We start from the raw sequence: 18,152 nt of genomic DNA, 5'->3' as shown, positions 1-18,152 counted from the left end.
GACTTAGTCTCGGTGTAGAAAAAAATTAAAATCTTCGTAATGCTGTTCAAGAAATCTATAAAAATGTATAGCGTTTCATTACTAATTCAATTTCGCCACTCCAATATGCAAGCGTATTACCTTTAGGTGTATAGGAAGGAAAGTCGTCGTAATCGAATTACGAAAAGTTTTACCACCTATAAAACTACAACAATAAATGGACTATTTTTTACTAGGTACTTGGGAATTGCCGTATTTTATTACACAGTTTCTATCAGGATAACGCAAGTAACACACACTTTTTCAAAACTGGCGCTAAAAAGAGAGTCCTGAATTAAATATACACGAATCGTAAAACCTGGCGAAATGATGTCTAAGGCTTCTTACACACGTACGTCAATGTGGTACAAATATGTGAGTTGTTTGGCTGTCGAGACCAGTGCGATCTGCGTTTATAATATTACAATTACTCGTACAATAAGCATTATGATAATGACTGACGTTATCGACTGGAATCCAATGTTTTGCTTACCAAAGATTTGACAATTTCTTCATACTAAACATTGTAAAATTTCAATCAATTCCATTGGAAGTAAATATTGTATCGATTGGAATAACAGGCGTAATTATCAGACAATGATAATTGAATTACTTTACGTAACATAACAATTAACATTAATTATATTACATTATCATTAATTATATTCGTACATTCTCACTTTGAGTTATAATTTTAATCATGAAGTCGCAAGTGTGATTTAAGCCTAAGTAGTAGTAAATTTTCATTCCGAGCACGGTCCAATGAATACATTGAAGCGGTCGATTGGAAATTTTCTTAGATTCAACTACTTGCGCAAGAAATAGAAATGCGGGGTGAATGTTTGCATTTCTGAAGACTGACAGTATTAAGTTCTTACATTTTGAAGTACCCAGTCCGCAAGTTCTGAGAATATATACATTTTTTTTAATTTTACAATAACCAGACTGTTATTGTCGTTTTAATTTGACGGGTATGGTAGTAAGAAACATGTAGGCGAATTTTTTTGTTAGCAATTTAGCTATTACGGGTAGTATTATAGTAGGGTAGTATTTAAGGGTAGTTTGAAGGTGGTAGAACCCTTTGTGGTTCGACTCCGGCGGCACCACCGCCACACCTATTTCTACCTAATAACTGCAGTGTTAGGTGCTGCTGTGTTCCGGTTTGAAGGGTGTGGTAAGGGAGAAAGACTTTTCCGAGGCATTCCAGCTTCTGTGGCCGACCTCAGGTAGGAATATCTAATCCTATCTGGGGTTTATTACAGATGTCCATGGGCTCGTCTGCTACTCTTATATTATAAAAAAAAAAAAGTAAGACATACTGGTCTCGGATAGGACTTCAATCCTTCTTAGAGTAATTTAACAATTTAAACACTGTGGAAAACATGTTCATGTGCTACTCAAGTTACTTTATAAAAAACTAGTTTTTGCCCGCGGCTTCGCCCGCGTTTAAAAGAAAATAATATTACATACTAACATACATAAAACTGAAAATTCGTACCTTCAACTTTGCTAAAGATCATCACTTGATTAAATTCATAGTTTACGACTCAATTCTTACTTTCTTTTTTTTAATAATCGATGTTTTGGGTCCAAACGATCGATTCTCCGATTAATCGATCTTAGATCGCCATCCCTAGTTCCCGTGGGATTTCCGGGATAAAAACTATCCTATGTCTTTTCTCGGGTCTCAGACTATCTTTGTACAAAATTTCATTAAAATCGGTTCAGTGGTTTAGGCGTAAAGAAGAGACAACCAGACAGACAGACAGAGTTACTTTCGGATTTATAATATTAGTAAGGACTAGTTTTTGCTCGCGGCTTCGCCCGCGTTTAAAAGAAAATAATATTACATACTAACATACATAAAACTGAAAATTCGTACCTTCAACTTTGCTAAAGATCATCACTTGATTAAATTCATAGTTTACGACTCAATACTTACTTTTTTTTTCTTAAAATAATCGATGTTTTGGGTCCAAAAGATCGATTCTCCGATTAATCGATCTTAGATCGCCATCCCTAGTTCCCGTGGGATTTCCGGGATAAAAACTATCCTATGTCTTTTCTCGGGTCTCTGACTATCTTTGTACAAAATTTCATTAAAATCGTTTCAGTGGTTTAGGCGTAAAGAAGAGACAACCAGACAGACAGACAGAGTTACTTTCGGATTTATAATATTAGTAAGGACTAGTTTTTGCCCGCGGCTTCGCCCGCGTTTAAAAGAAAATAATATTACATACTAACATACATAAAACTGAAAATTCGTACCTTCAACTTTGCTAAAGATCATCACTTGATTAAATTCATAGTTTACGACTCAATTCTTACTTTCTTTTTTTTAATAATCGATGTTTTGGGTCCAAACGATCGATTCTCCGATTAATCGATCTTAGATCGCCATCCCTAGTTCCCGTGGGATTTCCGGGATAAAAACTATCCTATGTCTTTTCTCGGGTCTCAGACTATCTTTGTACAAAATTTCATTAAAATCGGTTCAGTGGTTTAGGCGTAAAGAAGAGACAACCAGACAGACAGACAGAGTTACTTTCGGATTTATAATATTAGTAAGGACTAGTTTTTGCTCGCGGCTTCGCCCGCGTTTAAAAGAAAATAATATTACATACTAACATACATAAAACTGAAAATTCGTACCTTCAACTTTGCTAAAGATCATCACTTGATTAAATTCATAGTTTACGACTCAATACTTACTTTTTTTTTCTTAAAATAATCGATGTTTTGGGTCCAAAAGATCGATTCTCCGATTAATCGATCTTAGATCGCCATCCCTAGTTCCCGTGGGATTTCCGGGATAAAAACTATCCTATGTCTTTTCTCGGGTCTCTGACTATCTTTGTACAAAATTTCATTAAAATCGTTTCAGTGGTTTAGGCGTAAAGAAGAGACAACCAGACAGACAGACAGAGTTACTTTCGGATTTATAATATTAGTAAGGATAAGGATTAGATAAGAAACTCCTGCTAAATTATTCATAGCAATGTGCTTAAAGTATAAATGACAAATTTTATGTATGTGCGTATTACTTGTGATTTATAGTTTACATTTCATTGTAATTATGAGTTATCAACACATTATTTAATCACAATATACTATAAATACAAAAGTTATTTTTTTATAAATTATTATCATATTCTGTTTGTTAATGTAACATTTTTTGTCGAAGCAACGCCTATTAATTTTTTTATAGCAATATGCGTAATGCAATGAAAGTGCTAATGAGTATTATGTAGGTACAGTATGTGATTTAGTTTCAGTACACGTGCATCGCGTGTGTTAATCGTATTATGTCAAGCGTATAATTGGTTAATAAAGACTCTTGAGACAATAATATTATGGTAAGCGCTTACATAATGAAGCGATCATACCATTCAGCATAATAATTATCTAATACGCAGAGTTCCAAGTTCTATCCCCGGCTAGGCTATATACACGGCTCAGATTGCTATTCTGAGTCTGGTTGTTTGTTTTTATGGCATCTTCAGTGAGGTCCGACTGTAGAAAAACCACTGCTACACCTATTTCTAGCGTAAATCAGTTCTTGCGTTTCGGTAGAGCGGTTGAAGCGGCCCGACTTACATCATGAGGCGTCCATTTCAGATCTAAGGAGGAGAAGCGGGTCTGTGAACGGCTTTAGGTAAACGCTTTGCACACTTTTAAACAAATTAAATATAAAAAAAATAACGTGGCAACTGTTGTTGTTTTAAATGCATTCTTTACTTTAGAAGATTTGATTAGACCTACGTATACCTAATTTAGAAGTCGATCATAGAGTTATATGTTTATACTTATAACTACTCTAAGTATTTCTACACAAATTACAAACAATTTAGCGACTAATTGAATTCACTTTTTTCATTACAAAAACAGAGGGTGCATTATTTTGGTAACTTTACAAAGTCACGCACCCATTAAGTTTAATGATAAATGAAAATTGACCACCTATTTTACTTTTCACCTTACCGTTACGATGTGAAAATCATTATGGTATCGTATATTCATTAGTTAAAGTGCACTTTCTGTCGCCAACGCCTGTACTATAGCTGAATGGTATAAATATTAAAATTGTATTCAATTAATTCCAATTCTACTAATGAAATGTTACTATAACATTAAGGATTCTTAATAATGATTTTAGTTACTAGTGGAATAGTTTCGTAATTCAATTGAATTCTTGATACCTATTTAAAATTTAATGCTTTTTGCAGTTTTGATAATGTTTTTAACTAATAGTATTGTGTGACCACTCTTGTATGTATGAACGTATTAATATCTTCCGTAACATGACTGATCAGACACGGGCCGTGCTTGTCAAAATATTGTATAGAAATCATGATTTTATCTGACACAATACGTTCAGTGTCTGTATATCTAGATGGACCCTTACTCCTCTTAGACAAAACTAGTGCCCAGTAACAGTAATTACGGAGTAAAAGGCTCTAAGGCAAGCTCTGTTCAAAGAAGGCTACTCATTTAATATCCTTACTACACGGCAACAGTACAAAAGGCTTCTTCCACCAATATAAATAAAACGACGGTATACAAATCCAACATATGCTTTATTTTACAAATACTATTTATCGCCGTCTAAGCGTTACGCTATCACGCTAAGTATAATACATTTAGAGACACCGCACATATATACAGAAATTTCAACATTCAAATACGATAATTACGTAAAGATATAAGGCACATGTATAACTTCCTATCCGAAACGACATTAACTAACTCGTATTTCTATACAATTTTCATTAAAATATTAGTTATTTTAACGTCAAGATAAAATAAATGTCCCATGGTTATTAAAGCTTAACATGAAAATATTTATTTAAATATTAAATTCCCAAAATTATTTATCGGATATTTAAAAAAAAAGGGTTAAGGGTTATATCTTTTGTAAATTTAGTATAATCAATATTATTTTGTGATATTTTATAATATTTTAGGGACATTTATTTTCTCTTGATTAATTTAACATAAATTTAAACCTCTAATATTGACTACTTCAGGAAATTTAAACTTTGCAATATCTAATATTTACAGAAAGAAACGAAAAATATATACTTAATAAAAGCCCCATCTGAAAAAATATTTACACAAACATTTAATATCATTTGCGTTGTACGAAATGTTTTTATGTATAATACTTTCTATACAAGGTACATATTATATTTATTTAATAATTTTAAAATTAAAAGGTACAGAATAATAATAAAGCAAATAATAAAGTCATTATCGTATAATAAATTGTCACATTTATTATTTTTTTTGTTTTACATAGGTAAAATTTAAATAGCCAAAAATAATTAAAACAATTTATTGAAATAAAAATATAAATTGAATTTTACATAAAATAAAATAATTTGGAAATAAACATTTTTTTGTACAAATTATGTAAGTTTGGCGTATATTTCATAATAATTATGTAATTTTAATGGCAGTTCTATTTTTGTAATCTAAATATATTTACTTTCATGTTATTAGCGACATTTATTTTATTAGATAGACAAATTGAGTAATTATTTATTTTACAGAAATAATGAAATCTGGCGTATATTTACAATTATAATGATTACATTTTATACAAATCACAAATAGGAATGTTATTAGTCTTTATATGTAGGTACGAAATAAATGTAAATGTATAAATCAGTGAGATTCGTGACACTATATTTTTTTGAACACAATATTTATATTTTTATTAAAAGTTGAAACAAATTCGTGAGATTGAAAATACCATAGAAATGTATGTGATAATGTTAACATTATATGGACAAGTAAACAGAATTATAAATTGAATGATATGTGAAAAAAAATATATATACAGACTTACAAATACATAATAATTACTTGGAATTTTTAAATGTTTAAATGCTTAATGGAATAGATAAAAGAACAGGCATTATTTTTATTTGTAAAATACGTGACTTAAAATTACCTACTTAGTAATAGAACAATTTTAATATGCACAATTCTAAAAAATATTCAGTCACATGACAGACCATATCTAAAATTCCAAAAAAAAAAACAACAAGAAACCAAGGTAAAATAAATTCGCTCTACTCCATTGAATTATACAAAAATATTCACTTACTTTCCGAATAGTAACTGAAGTTATTTTTATTTTAAATCTAACACCTACCTACCTATTGTAATTATTACATAAATATTTAGCTAAATTTATAATCTATTACATAAATTACTTTAGTGATATAAGTAAAATCACAATAAAGACTTGCATAGAAGCCAATCCGTCAAAATTTGATGAACACGAATACAATCAGATAGTCAAAATTCAAAATTCAGTTAATCCGAAGACATAGATAGTAATATGTATTTAAGATATGTACAGATTGAAATTGTGTACTAAAATCTACATTTAATACTTCAAGAGGAATACTATTACTTAAGAAGTTTATATACAATATAGATGTAAAGTTGAGACCATGAAATCAAGTTTATAATAACAGTCAACAGTGAAAAGAGACAAATACTTAATTGAATGATAAAATTACCCAGGTGATGACTAAAATAAAGAGTAAAGATTGAAAGAAAACATCGTTGAGGTCACATACTCTGCGGAGTGAACATCAAATACGATTACACGAGATTGGATTGCCACCGAGTGAAATTAACGTATCAAGATACGAAAGCGTATCTTGATTATGTAGGCCTACTTGATTCCAATCCAATCGTAATAAGTGTATATCAGTAACACGATAACCGAACGTAAACACTAAATCAATTGGAAAAATTTAGGCCTCAATCCGATCGAACATCTTACGTAAAATTTACAAAACCACTTACAAATATAAATTTATACACGATCATTTCAAAAATATGGAACCACAAAAGGAATAGTATTTTCAGAATGGCATCTACCAACAAACTAGTTGTCAACTTCGTCAACATCTGTGATGACGTCATTAATCACATAAACTATGAAGCACAGGATGCGTTCAACAACAAGTGAAGTATCAACACTAATTTATCAACTGTCCGCGCAGTCTTTAAACGTATGGAACGTTCTGGAAGTTCTTGTCTATATGAACAACACTTCATCGTAGGCCTTTGGCTACTCGACCGTTAGCTCCGGACTTAGTCTCTCAACGTTGAAGTTCTCCATGCTCCACATTTGCCTCGTCTCCGAATCGCTGCACGTCTCCATCACTATCTTGTCCTTGTTCCTGGATATCGCCATGCACTTCTCGCTTGAGCCATGTTTTAGTAACTTCGTCTGTGAAGAGTTTGATATTTAAATAAACAAACAGCATATAGATATTTTTGCAATGAATAACGAAGATCCTTCTTTATTTTGCTGAACGATATTTTAATATAAAACAAACAGATCCCATAATACAAATACTTCAGAAAATGATTTTTAGCAGGAGTTCAATCAGCGAAAATATCTTGACCCAAAATACTTTTTACTATAGGAAATTTTACTCGCATTTTAAAGGTTATGAATTTTTATTTAACAACAATAAGTACCCTATTTAATAATAACATCGGCCAGAGTAATTTAGTCTTGGTCTAGGTCTTCCTAGTTGTTTTCTTAGACCACAAGCTCCATACACATAGTGAGAAATATTATAGTAACAGTTTCCAACAATATGTTGTGTTGTCATAATTACACCGTACATAAAATGACCAATTACTCACATTGGGGTCATACATCCACATCTGGTTGCCCTTGGCACCGTGACAAGGGTACAATACGACATCGTGACCCGAGTAGTCGAGGCAAGTCTCATCGCGTCGTATTTCTCCATTCTTAGAATACATCCAGTACTGTAAATGTTAAAGAAAACGTTAATGACCTTACATTAAGTACTATTCATACTGAAAATAATAATGGTAATATGAAAGAGATACAACTGTTCGTGATCGCTTGCCTCCGTAAGCTGGCGATATGCGATTCGAATTAAAATGCATTTTTACGATAGTTGAAACGAAAGCTAATATGAATTCGTTGTAGCGTAAGTTCTTCAGATTTATGCAAGTAGTGGTCAAATATGTCAAATGGAATAAATAATATTTACATAGAAATGTTAAAAAATAACCCCACCATTAAAATAAGCACGCAAGAATCAAATCTACAAATTTAAAAATAATGTTACATATGCATAATAAATATTTACCTTAAAATTAATTTATATATTTAAAAACGTAAAGCATACATAGAAAAATAATATATAATAATATGATGTTAATATAAATAAAAACTTACATGCTAATATAAAACCTAGCGGCAGTACCAAAGTTGAAAGAGTTTTTGATGAACATTGTATTTGAATAAAAACAACAATAAACTATCGTCCTAGATTTCCGATTCAGTTATGAACGTGACAATGTATGAATTGTTAAAACGCGGGTATAAATTACTTGATGGAAGTTATTTCGTTAAAAGTTATTATAACGCTCGCATTAGTATAGCATACAAATGAAAAAAAGGGAAAAACATACAAAACGTATGCGTGTGGAATAATGAATGAGTTTGCCAACACGCAAAAGCTTTGTTGATTAGTAGAAGGCAATTTACATCGTAACATCTTGTACACTTACCAAATGTTATTTTGATTCGAAGCAAAGGTGATGTTTGTTTCGGAAACTACTTTGAACATATCCCGACTTACCGTGATGATGATGATCACCAACAACCAACTACATGGAAAGCGTAAGCGTAAGCTAATATCAATGGTGGCGTCCTTCGACAAACCTGATTCCCGTACTCCCCGTGACATGGCCACACGTTGACTGGCTTCTTCATGTCCTCTGGACCAGCCGCAGAGTCGATGCACATTTCCGATGACGGGTTCGCGATCTGATGCCATCCATAAGTTAAAAAAGGCGTGCCAAAAGCAAGCGTGCTACACTATTATCAACTCTTGAGACAGTCATCATTATTATTTTACTTTTTATTAATAGTTTTCTAATAAATTGAATTCTTAAATTGAAAAGAAAAATTCTGTCTCAAGTGATGATATTATCATGATGACATAACAATGACAATGATAACAATACAAAATTTGCTCGCACACTTATTCCTAATACGAGAATAAGTTAAGAAATCTGGAAGGTGGAAACAATTGAAGAACCCCAATGAGAAGAATCATTCTCAAGATAAGTTCTTATTGGTGCTACCTGATTACCACCACCTCCGTGACATTTGTGTATCATGACGGGCTCCTCTTGACTTTCGTCTACGACCACACCATCGAGACAGTACGGAAGATTAAACGCTTGATTTCGTACCTAATAGTAGTGACATTGCAAACAAACAAAAACAATAATGATATAAAACATTTAAGTGATTTTCAAAACATGCGTGCTGCATACGCAATCAGGGTGCTAGGAAATCATAGAGTGCATAAGACAAGTCGCTAATTGGAGCTAAATTCAAAATACAACTGTGACAACGTGGTACTGCCGCTTTCGGTCGAAATTATAACGACAGAAGACCTGATTTCCTCCCTGCCGATGACACGGGTATAGTCCTACTGGCTTATGATGGTCGGACTTGCGCGTCGGTGAATCCAAACATGTCTTTTGGAAGGCGACATTTCGTATCTGTACAGGTAATAATTTTGAAAAACATGGACATTAAACATTTGCACTCGGTTCATATGAAAACTAAAAAAATACATAATAAACAAAACAACGAAGAAATACTTTTAGTTTCATGTTTCATCACTTGATCGAAAAGTCTTATTTAAGTCATTAACTACTTCTTTTTGATGTCAAAGTTCTTAAAAGGTACTTATAATATATCTTAAGTAAATATAAAAGGAACGGTATGCGTACCTCTCCATGAGCCACTGATTCTCCAGGAATGAAGAGTTCCGGGTATATATTCTTCAGATACCACTCGAACGATTTGCATCCAAGTTTTTCTCTTAATGCCTTTCTACCTGAAATATCTCCGTAGTCACCCTTGTCGTTGCCCACCCGTTGGTAATAATATTTCGCGTAGTCATCCAACCATACCTTAAACAATTATTAAATTAATTAAACTTCGAGTAAGTTCAAACAAATTCTTAATTAAATAACTGTGCAACTACGACTTGACGACTACGATAGAAATTGAGAAATTATAATGAAGTATATTTTAGAAATGTCTATAGAGTTGAAGTTATTTCACTGTTAATATGATGTTTTACTTTACCTCAGCCAATCTAACAGAATTCTTCTTCAACACGTTTACACCAGTTCTCCATTTGTAGGGCGATCGCTTCCTGAATATGTGACCGACGTGCGAGCAAGGAACTATTTCCAACGTCCCGCCACACATCCATGTCTTGAATGACAGCTCGAGATTTTCACCTCCCCAAATATCGAAACCGCTGTCGTAAGTTCCCAGTCTTTCAAAAAACTCTTTATCGATTGCGAAAAGACCACCAGCCATTGTAGGAGACCAGACCGGTTCAGCTGTATGTTGGTGTCTCGCTCTTTCCTTAGCCGGGACAGGGTGCCAATTGAACTGAAGATTCCAATCGAAACCACCGACATTAACTGACGATGAATCTCTGTAGTGATACTCTAAAGTGTTATCATCAAGAACATCAATAACCGGGCACACAACTGTTGTTTTATTTCTAGCGATTCTATCTAACAGTGGCTCCAGCCAACCTGAAACAGTAAAGACAAATATAGCCCATACATAAACAACCGATGCGGTAGCTAAATTTAGTATTCCCAGTTGAAAAGATATGTTGGGAATACAAATATCGGCCCACCGACAAAATATTAAAATATTGTAATGGTGTTATTAAATCATAATGATGATATAAATGTGTAGTTGTACGTAATGTTATAAATAGCACATTATGCTATTTTTATATTTCAGAACGTGTCTCGTAAATGCATTAATGTATTTCATTTTACTATTACTTTTTAATATTCATTAGCCAATATTCTATAAATAACGATCTTCATCTTGAACGTCTTGAAAAATATAATCGAACAGTGACCCTAACAATTTCTATTTCCATCAACAAGTCTTCGTACTTTTAAAGTTATAAGCTTCAAAATAATTAATTCCAGTCACACAATAACAGAAATCTGAGTGTGTTTGCCTAACGAACATTCCAAAAACCCACCTTCGGTACATTCACAATGGCTGTCGAGGTAAGTGAGGACGGGCGCGGTCACGTATCGGGCGCCCAGTAGACGTGCCCTGATGAGACCCTCGCGTCGAGTTGCCCGCACTATCCTTACTTTGGGCAGCGAAGACATATAATCGTCTAACTGCTGCATGAGATGCGCTGAAAAGAAACAACTGGTTAGGTAAAATGTATATGTTATATTATAATTATTTTGGAAGTTATAAATTTAAGTGAATCCATTGTGACGTCTCATTAGGGATCAATAGGAAGAAGAATATAATGTGAAACAAACATAAAAAACCTTTTATTAAATGAAGTTTTTGAAAATAAAACGCAGCAAGCAATTTAAATGAAACACTTCGAAGCACTTGATTAATTAATTCTAACTAATAGACTGTAAAACAGGTATGTCTAGATATGCATACAATATCGGTTCGGAAATGGATTATACACAGACCTTATTCCTTGATCAATTGTCACTTATATAGGTCATAGTTGTGTTCATACAAATTGAGATCCAAAATCATTTAACCATACACATATTGAAATATTACTGACGTTATTTTATCAATCACAAACTCACGCATATCAGAAAAGTCGTCGACCAAGATGATCTCCTTGATCAAATGCGGCGGTGACCTGTCTATTACGGAGTGCACCGTCCTGAGCAGCACCGACCACGCCTCGTTGTGGAAGCATATCACCACTGATGTCTGCGGCAATTCCTTCAAGTATCGTCCCGGTTGCTTACACCTGTAAGAATATCAATTGTGAGTCTTCCTAATTTTAAAATATATCTTGGAACTCAAACTCGTTTTCTTAAGCTTAGTCAGGCCATACATAAAACACTTGGGCCAATTTTTATATGACTTTTACGCAGAAGATGAAGAATATTTTCGAAGCTATTACATAGGCAAGTTTTTGATTTCAGTTAAAATGAAGTATAAATAATATACCTGATTTAAATCTCGTGCAGAAAATCTCATAACATTTAATTTTTAATATGATAACATATATGAATTTTTCAAGTGGGCCTGGATGAAAATGTACGAGTATTTTCTTCCCCATAAGCGACACCGCCCGATGGCGAAATAACACAGGCGTGTTTATTTTTTTGCAAAATGAACTCGTTAGATTGTCTGCCAGGGAAGTAAACAAAAAATATACAAATAGACAATGACCAGTTTTAATTTGGTATCGAAATCCGACTTGTAACTTATTTCGGTATTCTTCGCTAATCTATATTCTTTCGAATTTCTCTATCCAGGCACACTTGAAAGATTCACCCTGCATATAAATTTCAAATTGATGTCGTCAATAACGCCACAAGTGGCTCTAACAAACGACCAAACTCAGTTTGTATGGACCATTGCAACTTCAAGTGTCTCTAAAGCTATCGTGTATTTACAAATAGTTTTACAAAGGATTTCCAACATTTTTCCAGTGGCATGTAGTAAGTAAACGTACCACCTGACACCCAGTACACGTAGCGTCTTCATTCTAATCCCTTACTATTCATCCCGCGCATCGGGGAGTTTCCGCCCGATCGATCTAGTTCAACCGGTATATAAGTGACCGTCACTTAGGAGTACACTCGAGATTCTTTCGGAAGAATGGAAGAAGATTCAATTGAAAGAATTTTTGTTCCAGAATTCTTAAAGCATATCGATATTTGTTGTCTAGGAAATTGAACCTATGAGAAAACATCGTTTAAATATGCGAGGTGAAAGTTAACTACTATGATTTGTTTTTGCTTTTTCAAAATAGACATATATAAAAATATCTCCACATTGTACATATTTCATTCGCTGAAGTAACTTTCTTTTATTTTGACGAGTTTTGAGAAAGTTCCAAAATATGCGCTTCCTTTCGATTAACGTAATTAACATTGCAAAAACGTCTTTAAACTTCAAAATTCTCAAGCAACCCGTACATATCCCAATACGTCAACATTCCTTACCATTCGTCCCTCGGATCCGGCAGCTTCCGCCTGATGGATATCAAGTCGCTGACGTACTGATTGAACGCGTTTTTCTTCCATCCCTCCGACACGGCGAGCTTCGTGTCCTCGCTTATGTTCTTCGGCAAAACGACCGGTTTGCCCAGTTCGCCGGGTGCGTTGTCCGAACCCGGCGCGGCTATTACACCTAACCCTGTAGGGATATGGCGGATTAATGCAAACCGATTAATAACATCCTCCAACTCGTGGGAACATCAGCTATTACTTGGCCGTAAATCGCTTGCGACATTCATTCCGTTCCATCTCCCCCGTTCATCTACCTGCCAACCTCTCTCATTTACGTAAATCATGTGAGCTTCGTTTCGATATTTGCCATTAGTATGCTTTATGTGAATTCGTAATATTGACGTATTATATTGCACATAAATTTTGGTGGTATTTGAAAGTCGTTTCTATGTGAATGTTGAACATTTTTGAATGATCTTAGCTGTACATGCATTTATAAAAACAATATCAAGTTAATCTGTCAGATAATGGAATTCAGTCAGAATTTGAGAATTTGAGTAGTTCGGTAAAAGGTTATGATGACTCTTTAGTAATGAATTTTTGTTTCTTGTCACTTGTTATGCAGATGTTATTAATAAAATTACGTCCATATAAATTAATGAACCAATTATTTTAATGAGTGAAAAAATGATGGATGACTCTTGAGGAAATACTTTTTATCGATAAGTGAAAACTGATTTTTATCCATACATACTATGTAAAACAATACAAACGCTTAATAATTATAGCAACCAATGTGTAATTGTAGGTACTGACAAAATACTATAATAATAATGCAATACAAGAATAGTGTTTAGTAGGTATATTATTTACGTACGAAAGTTTCCAAACATGAGCTATTTTCATCAAACTATTAATAACATCTAAATATTTAAAAATAATCTACCACCACCCTACCATATCACACTAACGTAATATTTACATGTATGCAAATACTAAGGGCGTACGCTAAAACGGGCGGACGGCCGACTGCCGCGTTTATGCGGCGGTAGCGGCGGCACTATACGATTTTTTAAATAACAGGCGAACATTCACTCAGATGAACACTCACAACAGAACACTCACTCCAGATGGTCAATGGCTATACCGCGCGTGGACATTTATAATCAACCCAAGATAAGATTAGATTCCTATCTTAGGTCGGCCACAGATGCGCAGCTATTCCTGAGGACTAAGCTAGAATGCCCCGGCCCTGTATATTCCCCTTAACACACCCTTCAAACCAGAGATCGCTTAACACTGATGTTATTAGACAGAAATAGGTTTGAAGGTGATGCCGCCAGCGTCGATCCACAGAGGGTTCTACCACCTTGTAAATTTGGAGAAACAATATGCGAACGGGCGCCCGCAGCGTGCGATGGCGCCGTTCCCTTGCCGGCCACCACGCGCGTATAAACTGTCAAACGCGCGCGCATCAATCAACGTTTCTCCTACTATTTTACAGTAAAAACGCTAGCATCCACGTCAGTTTTAGCGTACACCCTAAGCTAGGTAACATATAAGCGTAAAATTACCTTCTTGTCCCGCAAGCCGACCGATCCAATTGATTCTGGTCCTCGCTGTGATGGACAAACGCACGTTATCATGCATAATGTCAGTAAATAATATTAAAACGCAACGGAAATTATAAAGCGTAGACTTGTGTTGCCTGATTTTGTATTGAAATTATTCTCGTTGATACTGAAATATTTACATGAATGATGGTCAGTAGTAATTTATAGCGATTAAATCACAAATACTGATTTTAAATAATGTTTTTCAAGATAGAAGCAAGGGAGACCCATAAGATTTGAAGGTGGTAGAACCCTTTGTGGTTCGACTCCGGCGGCACCACCGCCACGCCTATTTCAACCTAATAACAGCAGCGTTAAGCGCTGCTGTGTTCCGGTTTGAAGGGTGTGGTAAGGGAGACAGACTTTTCCGAGGCGTTCCAGCTTAGTCCTCAGGGGTAGCGGCGCATCTGTGGCCGACCTCAGGTAGGAATATCTAATCCTATCTGGGGTTGATTACAGATGTCCATGGGCGGCAGTAGCCACTTACCATCAGGTGGACTGCATGCTCGTCTGCTACTCTTATATTATAAAAAAAAAAAAAAAAAAAAAAAAAAGATTATATAAGAGTTGTCAATACAATGATGACGTAGGCAAAACGTAAAATAAATAGTCCCAGTCTTAATAAAGGAAAATATAAGAAAACAAGATAAGAGAAAAGCAAACAAAGAGGAAGTTATGAAAAATAAAATCGAATTTTCTTTTGTAGATACAATGATTAAACATGAAACTGTGTAATTATTTATAGTGCTCGAGATTAAGCACGAATACAATACTTTTATATGAATATCAAATAATTTCACCTGGCAACACAAGTCTCAACTGAATTCAGACAAAGCCCGCATGCAGACGTAGGTATTATAATAAATCACGTGAGAAACGTAGGTATGATACAATATAATAATAACTAAGCGTAACAGTGAAACATTGTTATAAGCCTCCAGAGAAAACTTCATTTGGAATTCATTCTAGGATACTGTAATGTCTGTCCTCATTACCATTTCTATTGCGTGGACTCAAAGACAATCGGAGTGGTACAAGTTTCTAAGGGAATGGAAACAATACGCGTGAGGGAGAGCCTAATGGACTCATGATTTACAGGGGGTCATAAAAAAGCTGACAGGCGATAAATTAGCCCTGTAAGCGCACTAAATAAAATTTATAAAGATTATTTCTGTTAATTAAGAATCCATTTGCCTATTGAAAAGCGGCGTGTTCTCCACGAAAGTGGTTACCGAGTTTATTGTTGATGAAGATCGTTTAATAGCTTCGAGAATAAATTGGAAAATAATTGAGTTTTCTTCAGAGAAATTGTTTTCATTCGAACATTTCGGATAAATATGACAAAGGGTGGATACAAAAATTATCGATTAAAAAGTTAGTTTCACTGTTACACTTTTTTGAGCAACAAATAAAACTGTGCGTATGTACACAGAATAGGAGGGGGATGTTAAAAACATAAACAGCAAAGTAATACGTATCCTATACCACAAAAGCTCATGCTACATTGCGTTACAAATACTCACCATCAGATAGATTGTTTCCATACGATTCACTTTTTCGCTTTGTAGACGTTGGTTTTGCCATTTTCAATGGTTTCGCCTCCGCATCTTCGTATTCAATCGGTTGGGCTCCGATCGCGTTTCGAGTTCCACCGCTTGTTGTGAGCAAAGCTATCATAAACCATATGGCTGTCAAAATGAGCACAGCCTTCAATATTAAAGCCCGCCTTCGCAGAAAAAACAAACTATAGTATTTCATTTTGATATTCAATCGCGAAATTCTTCAATACAGCTAAATATTCATTCCATTTACAATCATAAACGAGTTCAATGATATTTTGATTATCATCCAATCTTACTCTAATGCAACTACAAGACGAATTTTTACAAAGAATTTGAGCAATAATAATTTTACTATCTATAATCACAATACGGTGACTAGCATCATACAAGGAGTGATATGTTCTCTTGTTATTTTTAATATATCTCTAAGATATGCTCTTTCGATATGATAGTTAAAGAGAACTTTATTTCTAAAATTCACATGACTTTGGTACTTTGAGCGTTTCTGTGTAGGCTGATAAAAGTGCCTAAAAGTGCTAAAAGTAGCCAATTTTCTTTCTAGTTCGTAGTTTCATTTCTGATAATTCGATTTCCTGGTATTCGTTTTCATGTCTTCCGGCCAAAACCTGTAGAGGAAAAAAAATACATTTAATAACAATGGTATTCATAAAAGCTCAAAGAAACTTGTGTTTTAATTTGCTCTTAGGGAAAAAAATGTTAGGTAAGTTATCGCCGTCCCTGAATATAAACGATAAATTCATTTAAATTCGGGGCCAATGAGGAAGCTTCCATTTCGCCCACAAAATTACTTTTCCATTCTATTAGCAACAATAAAAGCTCTTAACACGAATACATGTTTAAAAAGTGGAACAACAGGACAAAACGCCGGACAGCAGATAATGAAGCCATGACATTCTCGAGGCCGGCTTCTACTACGTACGTATATACAGTATGTACGGCTTGTGATTTTTCGTCAAATTCCCGCCCCCGGCGACTGCGAAGGTAATTGCGTCGGAACAGTCCTTTTGGGAAGCTACTGAATTTCGATTCCTCATCAGTGTATAATAAGGTTGATCTTTCTTTACGATCCATAGAGATTCATAACTGCGCCTCAAATATGAATTTCGAGATATGATCTGAAAAGACGATGCAATCTTTCCCTTTGGTGAGTTATGTACGTTTAGGGGTCGGGATATTTACAATTGAATTGGCAACTGGGTAATTGCAGAGCTTAGTGTTTCCAGTAGAGGATTACTAGCTATTACAGGTAATACAATAGCGGCACTACGAGTACTTGTAGGATTAAAGTGCTTCGCGACGTTTCCTGCTCTTAAGAGGGTTTCTGCAATCTTTGTAACTACTACGTAGCCGTTTCTTGAACGTGTAACGACTCAATTAAGATGATTATTTTAAGTAAGAGCACTTTCTTACTAATTATCATGTGCATGTCTATGAGATATCCTTATCGTATGGTTATGAGAGTTCCTTTTTTCCTACGAAAAATATTTTAGACCCAAAAATATGAATATAAAACTGTGATTTCTTTAACAAATATTAAATAAATATAATTAAATTTGAATAAATTAATGATTATGATATTTATAACATAATAATAACATATCCATATTATATACTCCACAGCGTGGAAAATCAATATCCAAATCTATCATCGACCATCGATCATTTCATTTCATTCACACTATTTCAGAAAATTCTATTATAAATGCTGACGTTATTACGAATACACACAATATCATCATAGACATGTATATTAAAAAGCCATTGTGTGTATTCCCAGTATGCAATTATAATAATGAAACTCCAACCGACATAAGGGTCAACGATGTCGAAGACCTAAAAACCCTAATGA

The 18,152-nt window shown here is 34.3% G+C and overlaps 1 protein-coding gene across 7 annotated transcripts in view; it reads right to left on the bottom strand.

The window, feature by feature from the left end:
• Nucleotides 1-4,576: 4,576 nt before the first annotated feature.
• Nucleotides 4,577-18,152, bottom strand: part of Pgant9 (polypeptide N-acetylgalactosaminyltransferase 9) — a 227,913-nt gene continuing 214,337 nt past the window's right edge. For 5 of the 7 annotated variants that reach the window (XM_073092953.1, XM_073092955.1, XM_073092954.1 and 2 more), the window contains 10 exons: nucleotides 16,244-16,908; nucleotides 14,682-14,726; nucleotides 13,102-13,294; nucleotides 11,725-11,894; nucleotides 11,136-11,300; nucleotides 10,202-10,665; nucleotides 9,841-10,023; nucleotides 9,499-9,606; nucleotides 7,699-7,827; nucleotides 4,577-7,273 (listed from right to left, as the gene is read on the bottom strand). In XM_073092953.1, the coding sequence (XP_072949054.1) occupies nucleotides 7,112-7,273; nucleotides 7,699-7,827; nucleotides 9,499-9,606; nucleotides 9,841-10,023; nucleotides 10,202-10,665; nucleotides 11,136-11,300; nucleotides 11,725-11,894; nucleotides 13,102-13,294; nucleotides 14,682-14,726; nucleotides 16,244-16,478 (1,854 nt within the window). In that variant the 5' untranslated portion in view covers nucleotides 16,479-16,908 and the 3' untranslated portion in view covers nucleotides 4,577-7,111. Of the gene's footprint in view, nucleotides 7,274-7,698; nucleotides 7,828-8,755; nucleotides 8,861-9,498; nucleotides 9,607-9,840; nucleotides 10,024-10,201; nucleotides 10,666-11,135; nucleotides 11,301-11,724; nucleotides 11,895-13,101; nucleotides 13,295-14,681; nucleotides 14,727-16,243; nucleotides 16,909-18,152 lie in introns of all 7 variants that reach the window. The other 2 variants (XM_073092959.1, XM_073092960.1) reach the window with 2 other exon arrangements.

This window comes from Epargyreus clarus, unplaced genomic scaffold (assembly GCF_041222505.1).
Source record: "Epargyreus clarus isolate Ecla_fem2 unplaced genomic scaffold, WU_Ecla_fem_2.2 ptg000004l, whole genome shotgun sequence".
Lineage (NCBI taxonomy): Eukaryota > Metazoa > Arthropoda > Insecta > Lepidoptera > Hesperiidae > Epargyreus > Epargyreus clarus.
The sequence above is the reverse complement of the archived record's forward strand: the minus strand, read 5'-3'. Positions and strand labels throughout refer to the sequence as shown.